The 12,304-nt window shown below is 39.8% G+C and overlaps 1 protein-coding gene across 29 annotated transcripts in view; it reads right to left on the reverse strand.

The window, feature by feature from the left end:
• The window catches only part of LOC105197149 (basement membrane-specific heparan sulfate proteoglycan core protein), a 166,399-nt gene that overhangs the window by 21,462 nt on the left and 132,633 nt on the right, over positions 1-12,304 (reverse strand). For 10 of the 29 annotated variants that reach the window (XM_039457997.1, XM_039457996.1, XM_039458002.1 and 7 more), the window contains 9 exons: positions 11,388-11,537; positions 10,394-10,504; positions 8,851-8,973; positions 5,040-5,147; positions 4,298-4,444; positions 1,851-1,961; positions 1,395-1,532; positions 889-1,164; positions 207-269 (listed from right to left, as the gene is read on the reverse strand). In XM_039457997.1, the coding sequence (XP_039313931.1) occupies positions 207-269; positions 889-1,164; positions 1,395-1,532; positions 1,851-1,961; positions 4,298-4,444; positions 5,040-5,147; positions 8,851-8,973; positions 10,394-10,504; positions 11,388-11,537 (1,227 nt within the window). The remainder of the gene's footprint in view (positions 1-206; positions 270-888; positions 1,165-1,394; positions 1,533-1,850; positions 1,962-4,297; positions 4,445-5,039; positions 5,148-8,850; positions 8,974-10,393; positions 10,505-11,387; positions 11,538-12,304) is intronic. The other 19 variants (XM_039457991.1, XM_039457992.1, XM_039458009.1 and 16 more) reach the window with 7 other exon arrangements.

Genomic DNA, 12,304 nt, shown 5'->3' on the forward strand with positions numbered 1-12,304 from the left:
GTTGGCAACGCGACACTTGTTGCTTCTTATCATTATTGCCTATTATTTTGTGTTAATTTTTTTAATATAGATAATTAAGAGGTTCCATTATTCAGATATTTTAGTTAGATAATCACTACAGTATATAAAAATTAAAGTTGCAACAAATGCATGTACAGCATATCATCAAATCTCTACGCTGCTTAACATAAACGAGTAATACTTACTTTCTTTAATCACTTGCTCACTGGGATACGTCTTCAGCCTAAGGTCAGATGTTCCATGGGTATCTGCGCACGAGCAAAGAAAAACAAGTTGGTAAATTGTAAAAGCATTAATAAAAATAATCAATGATTAATAAATGTATATATACAGAATCAATGTTATCAACTTTGTTAATTCGAGACTTCTACCCGGCACCTTTCTGCATTTTTCTCGTCTACGGGGAAATGCAATTCTATATTTTAGTTCATTCATCAACAGTTATTAATTGTTTTTAGAAAATATGATACATAGTATGACGTCTACTGCTACGATCTACTCTATGCACCGTGGAAAAAATCAAAATAGTATATCACAGTATTATTCGTCATAAGATAGATGTTTGTTATTCTCAGATTAAAAGTGTATACATTATTGAGTAAAGGCGGTATTGTAATTTAAATAATGGAAATACAATACAGACTCATTTCGCCTGGATCCCATCCGCTGCAAACGGGGATAATAAATACCTTTTAGTGTTACATAAAACATTACAGTATTACGTTACAGCGGATATTATGTTACGATGTCATGGATATTTACAAGGTATTATTGATTAGCACATGGCGTGTTATCGGCTGGCCGTGCGGTCCCCTTCCGCGAAGGTGGCCTCCGCTCCGCGGATGTCTAACTACAGGGGAGACTCACAATTATCATAACTGCAATCCATCTCATCGGACATGTCTCTAGGACAGTCGAGCCTTTTGTCGCACCGCTGATGCAGCGGGATGCAATGACCGTCATTGCACATCCATTCGTGCGCACTGCACCTACTGTGATTTCTTTGCATCGCCCTATGGTGACAGCCCAACTCATCGCTGTCGTCGTACGGACAATCGATTCGGCGATCGCAACGTTGATGTTGAAGTATACAATCGCCGCTCTTGCACCTCCATTCCTCGTACGAGCATACCGCTTTGCGATCTTTAGTTTCGTCGTTAAATGCGTGTCATTATGCTGCGCTTTCGCAAAGTTGCTTAGACTATCTTGACTATTAGGCGTGCAAGTCTCGTCGTCAATTATTAATTCTTGCTTACCAATACGAGAGTTCAAAGTAAAATTTCTCATTCCATCGATCTCATTTAGCGCTATTATTTTGCTGGCAACTTCTACGAGGACGTTATTGTTGAGTTAAATGTACGTAATTGACTTACCGCAGCTATGTTCATCGGATCCATCTCGGCATTCTGGAATTCCGTTACAGATGGAGGACAATGGGACGCACCTTCTATCCGAAATGCACGTATATTGATCCGTGGTACATTGGCCCGATGGTGATGGCTCTGGTGGTTCTAATAAAATATAAGTAAAGATTCAAGAGAGAATAATTATTTGGATTTAAATAAAATTTAAAAAAGATAAGAAGAAATTAACAAATTTAATAAGTTGTTATCTCATAAATTACAACTCTCCATTTATAAATTATGTATATAAAATAATTAAATTACTTCGAAATTATGTCGAATTATATTGACTTGCGGCCAACTATTGTACATCTCTTTTTTTATTAATTATTTTTTATTATTTACTATACTCATTTTTCATTTATTTATTACCTATTAATTAATTTTGTACACGAGTACGCAGTGATTATACCCCTTCATACTCACCGCATTCCTCCGGTTCATCGGAACCATCGGCGCATTCGATGTATCCATTGCACCTCTGATCGGCGCGGATGCAATCTCCATTAGCGCACTGGAACTGGTCCCGCGTGCATCCTAAAATAAGAGCTCGCGTTGTAATTAACGTGACAACCAACGTGAATCGTTGGTCCGTTAAAGAAACGATATAGATGAGACACAGATACAATGTAAAATGTCAGCCATGGAGCCATCATATGTCCGTCATTACAATCTAAACAATGATCTAACGTCGAAATATATAAATACGATGGAGGTAAAGATTTCATTACCTAGAAAAGACTGTTAAACGTAATCTAGAACAGAGCTGTCCGACTGGGCGTTCTCTCTCCTTCGTCTCGCCCTTTTTTTCATCGGAATTTTCCTCGCTAATTTAGACAGCTTTGCTCCAGAATCTAAACCGGAAATCAGTTCATACAGCATAGAAATAACGAGCTAATACACAACGTGTCTGCGCGCATTTTAATCCTTCATACTGTATGCACTGACTGTCATCTACGAACACTTATATATAATTCGTCATTCAATATAACTTCAATATAGATTCAGGAGGAAAGACATTCGTGATCTCTTGATTTATGTAAGACATTGTCAATTTCGGTCAGAGAAGTATCTATGGATGTCATTAACTAAGTACCGTTTTAAATATCAATTCTCTTTCTTTTTCTTTCAAAGTACACAAAAGTGCATAGGTAAAAAAATGTACTTTCCTCGTGCTATGCATGCTAAATAGGATTTATGCCAAACGCTCTACCTACGAGAAAAATAAACGATCTAAATTTTACGTCAGGCAGAGATGCACTATTACTTATAAAAATGCGCCGGGTAATATATATATATATATAGATATATATAAGACTGCGATTATAAATTTCAGAAATATAATCAAGTCTCTACTGGAACAACCTACACATCTTCTATTCAGCTGCTAACACAGATTGGCAGAAAAGAACATAGATCTGAGAGAATCTGGTGCTTTCGAAGTGTGATATTTCGAAATGTATCCCGCGGATAAAATCTTTGACGTTATTCAAAGTGACAGGATGAAATTTGTAAAAAGGACATAGCTTCACTTTTAAAAAGAATGAATTTATAGAGACGTATCACAGACATTTTATTTGACGAAAAATATTGCACAGAAATACTCGTAAAGGATTAAAAATCAATAAATCAGAATTATCTGGTGAAATATTTATTAGTGGAACAATACTAAAAAATACCGAAACGATAAATATGTATAACCATGTGAGAATAGAGAAAAAATATCAAAGAAATTAAATATCTTTTCACGTTAAAATTTTTTTTACGTTATTCATCAACGTAAATTTGTCAATATACAAAGAATCATTCGTATGTCGAGAAGTATCGATGTATGAACGATTTCTTCCCTATAGCCGCAAAATTTGACGACAAATTATCGGGAAGAGAGAATGGAGGAGCGCGAGATTTCGATGCGGAATGTATGCGTGTCACCAGATTTTCGAGATCTACAAATAATCTAACCGAAGCAGTACTGTTCGTCGGTAAAGTCGCGGCAATCGTAGAAATGGTCGCAGTGGTGGATTTCGGGGATGCAAGTGCCGTCGGCGCAAACAAAATCATCCGGAGCACAACTCCTCGGCGTGCTCAGATTTGTCGACGGCACATCAGCATTTGCATCTGTGTCTGGGCTGTAAGCCTCGTTATCCGGATTCACACCGGCTACCACCCCCGGCGTCTCCGGACGCCCCCCGGAGGAGGCACTATCCGAGGCGTCTACACCTAGAAGTAACTCAATCTGAGCTGCACTGTTTCTCGCGGAACGTGTCGTTGATGTATTTGACGACGCGGCCGCAACTGATACACGGCCGAAAATCTCGGAGAGAAAGCCTTCCTCTCTTACCGAGGACCGTACGCATAATCAGGACTTAACGAGAGACCGGATGTAATAAAGCGGTTTCGAGCGACAAGCGCGTTGCGTCACCTTCACTCATATCTCAAGTATCATCTTTCTTCGGACTCAATCTTGTAAGCAAGATTTATTTATTTATACTAATGATCTTAACAGGCGAGACTAAATAACTTGTCCATCGCGCAATCGAGATGGGATTAAATTTTAAATCTCGTCCAAGAAAGCACTCATTCAGCACTGTGGACGTGCGATAGTGAACTGAGAAATGAGGTTGCGCCCTCGAATCGTGCTCCCAATGTCATTTTAAGTCCTGGCTATGAATACGTTCGGAAGGCTAAACGGTACCGACAAGCCTGAATTAACCAATGGGGGGATAATTCCGTATCCATCTTCTGAATACTTAATCGATAAAGGACCACTCCCCCGGATCCTCAATTAATCGCAGCTCTTCTAATCGCAGCTCTTCACGATGAAGGCAACGCAGGAATATCGCGCGAACGCCGATCCCGGATGTTAGACTTACCTCGACGGCAGTTAATCTCGTCCTCGTCGTGCGGACAATCCGCACGTCCGTCGCACACCGCGGCACGAGGTATGCAGCTGCCGTCGCTGCAGGTGAAACTGTCGGGGTGGCATTCTTGACCCGAGCCGCCGGTCTCTCCGCTGTCCGCTGCAAAATTGAATAACACGCTGTTTATATCGAAGCTGTACGCTTCCCGAATGAAAATTCGTTGAATGGATAGAAAAAAATTTTCCATAAATATCTGTTTAACCCCAGAATAGTATTGCTATTGAATGATACAGTAGGCACTAGTATTTTCACGTCCATTTTACGTTCGAGGAAGTAGGCCACTCTCAACTAAGGTAACACAAAATTTTCATACATTTCATTGACAAAATATTTATAGTCTGGACCTATTATAAACACAAATAACTTAATTATTAACTTTAACATAGTAGGGTTGGTCTCCCTGCTGATGCCAGTGGCATAGATTAGCGTTCAGAAATGGCGCTTACCGAGGGTGGGTTAGAGCAGGTGGAAGGAACGGAATATATGTGGAGTGTTATACGTAAAATTTACGTACATTACCATTCTAGGGTTAATGAAAGCTTTGGTTAACGCTTCAAGTTACAAAATGCATTAGCGCATTTTACTGAAAAAATAGTACTGCATAGGATGGCTTTGTGTAATATTTGAATGTACATGGAATGTAATAAGTTTCGGTGAAGGATCGGAAAGTGCATCTATCTAAAGATATCCTTACGGCAATTTCGTTCGTCACTAGCGTCATGGCAGTCGATATTGTGGTCGCAGAAGAAGTTCTTATTGATACAGACGCCATTGTCGCAGGGTAGTTGACCGTCGGGGCATTCTGCAAAAACCAATCAGCTCCGTTGAATGGCAAGTAGGGACGGGAAGGGCACAAACGATACGAGGAAGATCCTTTGTACGGGTACGAGGCGACAATGTGCACGATTCGTCTAATGACAATCGTCCGCGTCGAGCGACTATCCTCATGCCTCGCCAGGTCATCCAGTGAGGTCGCGAAGAATACCCTCGGTATGAGTCAGCCGGAAAATAAAAATTGCGAACATCGCTTCAATGTGTGCGGCGCAACCCTCACCCTTGCACGAAGAAATTAGATGCGCGAGGCTGACCAAGTGCCTTCGATAATTATCGATCGATAAAGAGTCCCCGCGAGAGAGGTGCTTCCTCCTCCTTTCGATGGACGAAGGGCGGTAAAAGTGCGCCGGAGCGGCCTCGTCAAATAAGTATCGTGCACATTGCCGCAGTGTCGTATTATCTCAACGAGAAATGCACACGGAGACGGCGGCGCGATGCCGCGTGCACGCATTCACCGCGGTTGATTAAACGAAAACTAACCGAGAAAGAGAATCGCTGAAAGGTCACGGTTTTCACGTATACCGCTCTATAATTTTGTCTCGGCTATGCTATTTCGCTAAACCGTATCGTAATCTGAGAGATTTATAATAATAACCCGGTATAAATGTCGCGTCGTTTTATATTAAACCGGTTTTGCTTGAAACTTTTCCCGGGAACGTGCGACTCTCTTTTTATATATACTATATGTATATATATATATAAACAAATTAAACTAAGTTTCTCAAACGTGGGAGAGAGGACCATCGCGCAAAACGTGACATTTACAAAAGTTCGCGTTACGTCAGTCGCGAGCTTTTACGCGCTGTACGCAACAGCAGAGCGCGGTTTGTGCACGCGTCAGCGCGCGGCGTGGAAAATTGTGGAGAGACGTAAATAACCGGAGGTAAAAGGGTATCAGAGAAACGTATATATACATATGCAATTCGTATACATCAATATATATATATATATATATATATGTATATATAGATATGTATATATACAAGTAGATGCGCAATTCAAAGATCAGGCAACCTGTGCTGAAAATAGACGGATAGTAAGATAGTAAATAGACGTACAGATAGACAAGTAGAAAGATAGAGAGAAGTGAAGAAGGTAGAGTTAGTTCGATCCCATCCATAATCGATACAAAATGCATGTCAAGAAGTCAGAGCGCGTAATCAAGATATATGTTAGGTACGCAAGTATGTTATCCAATATTCAAGATTCAAGATCAAGGCACAAACAGCTATAAGAACCGAGACACAGTGAAATATACGAGTCAATAAATGTAAGTGTATACAACAATAAATTAGTCATTTCCTACATCGAAAGATAAAGAATTTGTTAAAAGCTAAAATATTTAATCTGATACTAAATCAATTAAACATTGGGTTAATTCAACAATGTAGTCGCACAAAAAAAGATATAATTTATTCATGTCAATCGTTCCAATTTTGTATTAACCAAACAAATTCAATATTTAATTGAACGTATCGGACTAAATATTTCAGTTCCTCGACAAAGATTTTTTTTTTTCAGTGTAATTATCGACTTATTGTTATATCTCATTGTGTCTCGACGCTAAAATGTAACAAGATACGTATAATATAATGCTAAAACATAGAAAGAGAAATCGTTGATCACATATGAAGAGATGAATCGAAAGATATTAATTTGGGAACTCATTTCGAGAAATCTCCAAGCTTGGCTTTACCACTGTTTGAATTCATTCATTCATTTCCGTCCTACTTTTCAGTTTATTTCATTTTAGCAACTCATGTTCTGCACCAGGAAAAATATTTAGTGCCTTCATAAAAAGCTGTTTAATTGAAACATTTTTTAACAGCAATCAAATATTTTGTTTTATTGTACATAACAAAATATTTAATTGCTGCTGCAACATAAAAAGAAATATTTATTTACACTAATTTTACTCGTTATATTTTAATCAAATCATTTATTACAACAAAACATTTTTCCTAGTGTATCCAAAAAAGCGCAGTAAAAATTTTATGAAAGGACTTTTTTTTATTTCATACAAGAAAGTCATTTTGTAAATTTTTAATATAAGAATTAAAATTAATTTTCGCATTCTCGCCACTTCAATTACATCCTTAAGTCGCGGCGACAGAAGAGAACTAAGAAGAAGTTCAAACACTTGGAAAACGGTTCCCCAAGTTCGGCGGTCGGCAGTCGAGTTTCGCGGGAATGAATTCCCTTGGATTGATTTCGATTCATCCATCTTTGACAGAGTCGTTCCGGGGTGACTACGGCAAGTGGTGCCGCGACACGTCGGCATTCGAGTTAATGGCCAGTCAACGTCCGGCTAAAACGTGCTCGAACGGTCGATACAGGGCGACGAAATGAGATTAACAGCTTTCGCGTACGTGTGTACGCGCCCGTGCGCCCGTATTAGTTACACAGCCTCTTAATTGCTGACTCGAACACCGACGTGTGCGCGAGAAGTCGTTCGTGCGACCGCACACACCGTCGCCGTCGTCGCGCCCGGCCCGTTGCAGTCGCTGCCGCTGCAGTTGCAGCTGCAGATCCTCTGCGTGGCCGGCGTTTCTAAATGTCCCGTACGATCGACGTTCTGCGTAAGATTCGGAGAAGTCGCTCGCGTATGATCATTGTCTTACTCGGAAAGTCAGCTGAGCGCACGATTGAATCTCGAACGGGTCTCGCATGCTGCATCTTTCGCCGTATCTCGTCTCGCGCGAGCGAAACGACGCGAGAGGTGGAGCACGCGACCCTTCGGAGACGATGTCTGCGATTTTCGTCTCGCGATAATGCACGCGGCAGCAGAGAAGCCAATTTCGATGAGAAAGTTGATGAGCGTGATTGACGAAGATAAAAGAAAACGAAATAGAGATTTGAAATGAAAGTAAGATCGAGTGCCGCGAAACGAAGAAAGACAAGATTGACGGTTGCGGCACTCGATCCTGCATCTATTTCAAAGCCTTCAAACACACTGAAACACACATCATGGAGCATCTTTCTTGGTAACACACGATGAGGTCACGCAAAACTGATTCACGAGCAAATGAATTAGCAATTGGTTGCATTCATTCACTGTTAATTCGCTAATAAGTATCATATGCCCATAACAATACCATACGTCGCAGGAAGTATTATGATTCACGATAAAAATGCTGATAAGAAAATAGTTCAGGGAGCAAAAAACAGGAAAGTGATGTTATCGAGAGAGAAAGAGAGAGAGAGAGAGAGAGAGAGAGAATGGAATAAATGGCGCACAGAGAAAAATTATCGTGAATTGTGATATCGATACGTTTTAAACCACAACTACAAACTCTGTACTATCGAATTTCATTGATTAATTCAAATAAATTGTTAAATTAACGATAAGCTTTTCTCGTGCGTGCTATCAACATAAATAATGCGCTAAGAAGGACACAGACCCAAGTTACAAAATGCAAGTATCCGGTGTGTGGGTGTCTAAAAAGAAACCGGAAATATTTGAAGAATTTTGTAATAGGTAACTTGCTCTAACTTGTGATGCAATACTATCGAAGATACTGCTATGTCATTCAAATGCGAAAAAGCAGCACCTGCCGGAACTACTGGGCGGCCTGACAATGAGTATTATGAGTATGAGGCCGATTCTCCAGTCGTGTGGCTTAGGTCTATATCGTCCTCGGCACGTGAAATAAAGCTAAATTAAAAATCACTGTTACGAGGGCAATTGATCTCGTCGGAGCCGTCCAAGCAATGCGGCCGGCCATCGCAACGTCTCTTAATGTCGAGGCACAATCCGTCGTTGCATCGAAACCACCCAGCAGGACATTTGGTTACTACAATAATTATCAAGTTCCATGTCGAGTATTATCGTGCATGCTACCCATATGGGGACGGGGAAAGGGGGAGAGAGAAAAAAAATGGCCTTACCACCGCCGGGTCCCGTATTTGCTCAAGATAATCGAATGATGTGTAAGAGACTAGAGAGACGTGCTGGCATCGCACGTGATAATGATTTATTTTATTAACACTTGAGTAATCGCGGCGGTGTGTATGCAAGTTTTTTTTATTTATTTTTTTACTTGTAGCTGACGGAGATAATGCACAAGAGAAGAAACACTTGAATTTCAAATATTGACTCTACGTATAATTATTCAAACGTCTCCTTGTAATCCTTTCCTCAAAGGAAAAAATCTCTCATAAAATTAAATACAACTACTTTTCGATTGTATCATTAAACGTTTTTCAATTTGCTTCCTCGAAGAGATTTTTATCGATATTCTTAAAACGATAAATGGTGAATGATAAAGCCTCTACGATTACGTAAGTGTTAAGCAAATGTGGGGGATGCTCGCGTGAATTATTACGCGTTTCTTAACATACGCAATAGACGCTGCTTTGCCACCCTTGTTAGTAGTATATTACTGTACTTGACTGGGTACACCAGCTACTCTGCTCTAATAAGTTTCTAAGGCAGAGTGTACAGTAGAACGATCAATCCTCACGTAAACCCATCGGTACATTCACTCTTCTTGCATCGTCCAATTAATATTATCATGATCTACTTACGGGAGCTTTTATCATGCGCTTCCGAATTTTCATACCGGTTACACTTCCAGAGAGACACGTGCGCCAACGACACTTACAACGTAGACAAAATGCAACGTGCGACATCACGCTGATCATGCAACACATGCGAGAGTGACTCCCTTTGCAAAGAAAGAATGCGATGTCGAATGCGATAAAAAGTCATTCCGTACGAAGTAGTTCAGTTTCAATGTAGGACTTTAATGATACTCAATGACAAATGCAGCCAAACATGTTTTTTGGCTCAAAGGAATCAAGACTCACGAGGTGATATCGAGATTAGAGTAGGACTAATGATGAATATAACGAACGGAAACAGTTAATCCATACACAAAAATGAAGTAATCATTAACTTTCCATTACTGTGCAGGCATTAATTAATATTAATAAAGAAGGAAATACATCATTAGATAATTCAAACATGGATTTCATAACACATGCTGCGTAATTAATATAACATTTGATTAGATAAAAAATCATTCTAATCAAGGTATGATCATTAGAGGATTCCAGCAAATCGTGAATAACTGGCCTGCGATATTCTTCCTGTAAAGGGGGATGTAAATCTGTAAAAGTTTTGCAACGTGCGACTGGCCAACGAGCAAGAGCAGTGAGAAGGCCATTTTTTTGTGGACGATTTTGCGGGCAAAAGCTGTATCATATAATTACCACATTGATCCTCATCGGATCCGTCGGCGCACTGCATTACCCCGTCGCACCTTTGGTTTTCTGGCAAGCATTCGCCACTGGCGCACTTCCATTCGGCAGGTGTGCACACCCCTTTATGACACAGATATGTCGAAAGCTCCCGCAAAAAGCATTGGGGTTTGGGGAATAATGAGGAATCATCATTGGTGTCATTTTAATCATCATTTGTCACTTAAGCATGTGTCTTGAAGGAAATTTAAAAGAAATTTAAATGTAAAAAATTCTCAAAAACATTTTAAAAAATATTAAAATTTATAATATTCAAAATTTGTTAGAAATATTTAAAAAATATATAAACCTAATTATGAATCTTCGATTCATTTCATTCATAAGAAATTATTAGAATATTATTAGCACTCTTAATAACACAATTATTAAAAGTTTACGAGTCTTCATTATGTCAACTTTAGATACATAATTAATTTAAATGACACCAATGAATATTTGTGCAAATATAGCTATCATAATAAACTTGTGGATTGAATTGTCGATAGCAAACATTATCAATGTATAAGTGAAGTATTTGAACATTGAATTTCAATAAAGAGCTAAGCAAAAAATACTTAATTAAATTTACCTTAAGTGTTTCTCAATATATTTTGATGACATTATCAACGACTATTAAAAGAAACAGAGCGTTCTTTCATTAATGGAAAAACGTCATTTATGCCAAATTTATTCTAATCATTTATCGAAAGATCATATTATCAAAAAAAGAATATTAACGAGTCATTATAAATGAAGTTATTAAAACAAAATCATATATAAAAACATTTTTTATATAAGACTTTACGAATAAGCAAAAGAGAGGTTTCCTCAGGCTCGTAAGATCAGGGACCGTTCGTCATCGTTAATACGAATACGCGGAGAGTGGAAATCAGGAAACATTTGTCATCGTTAATACGAGTATGCAGAAAGGAAAGGAAGAGGATGGGCTGTGAGGTGAAGCCCTTACCGCAGCCCCGCTCGTCGCTGCCGTCGAGGCAGTCGAAGACATTGTCGCATTTACGTCGCAGGAGAACGCAACCACCGTCATCGCAGCGCATCTCCTTCCTCGGATCGCATTCCTTCCTGCGTTCGGATGTCCAGCGTGGATCGAACGGTTCTGAGCGTACACATACACAACAGGCACATTCAAGGGAAATTCGCGGCGAAGAGAGAAAGGGAGCACCGAGCGGCCAGAAATAAAATTTAAAGGTAGCACTCGCGGCGAGACATAATGCACTTATCTTCTATCATACAAATGCAACCATAATGCAACCGAGAGTGATGCAACGAAGAAACTAAAAGGAGGATACCAAGTCCGCAAGCAGAATCACGCAAACGTGGGCTGGAGTGCTATGTAAGAATGCCCAGATCAAGTTTCCCGAAATTTTCTATCCTTGGCCTTACACTATCTTTTCGGCAATGTTAATAGACTGTCGCAGGAGGAACGTTAAAGCTCGCTAAAGGGGAAAGAAATGCTCGTAGGCAAGATTAAGGGCATTCCTATCAAACACCATCGTCTGCATCCCAGCATACAAGTTCGTGCGTAATGCAGCTACTTCTGTATATCAATGCATACGTGGCGTATATATCTGCAGGCTGCGTTATAACGCGGCGATTTGCGGCGGAAACGGGCGAGAGTACCGTGTCGACGATCATCCCGTGAATCTTCCGTACGCGGGGATTCGCGGGGTAATACGTTTCCGGCGTGCTCCGACCCTTCCGCACTCAGGTGGTACAATAAAATAGAGCCGTTGTCGAGAACTCGGTTTGTTGAAGAACGGAAGAAAAAAAAAGAAGAGAAAGAGAGAGAGAGAAAGAGAGAAAGAGAAAAAAGAAATGCTTCTACATCTTCAATAAGTTGCCTCGATAAAGTTTAGTAGTCGC

The sequence above is a fragment of the Solenopsis invicta genome, chromosome 15 (genome assembly GCF_016802725.1).
Source record: "Solenopsis invicta isolate M01_SB chromosome 15, UNIL_Sinv_3.0, whole genome shotgun sequence".
NCBI lineage: Eukaryota > Metazoa > Arthropoda > Insecta > Hymenoptera > Formicidae > Solenopsis > Solenopsis invicta.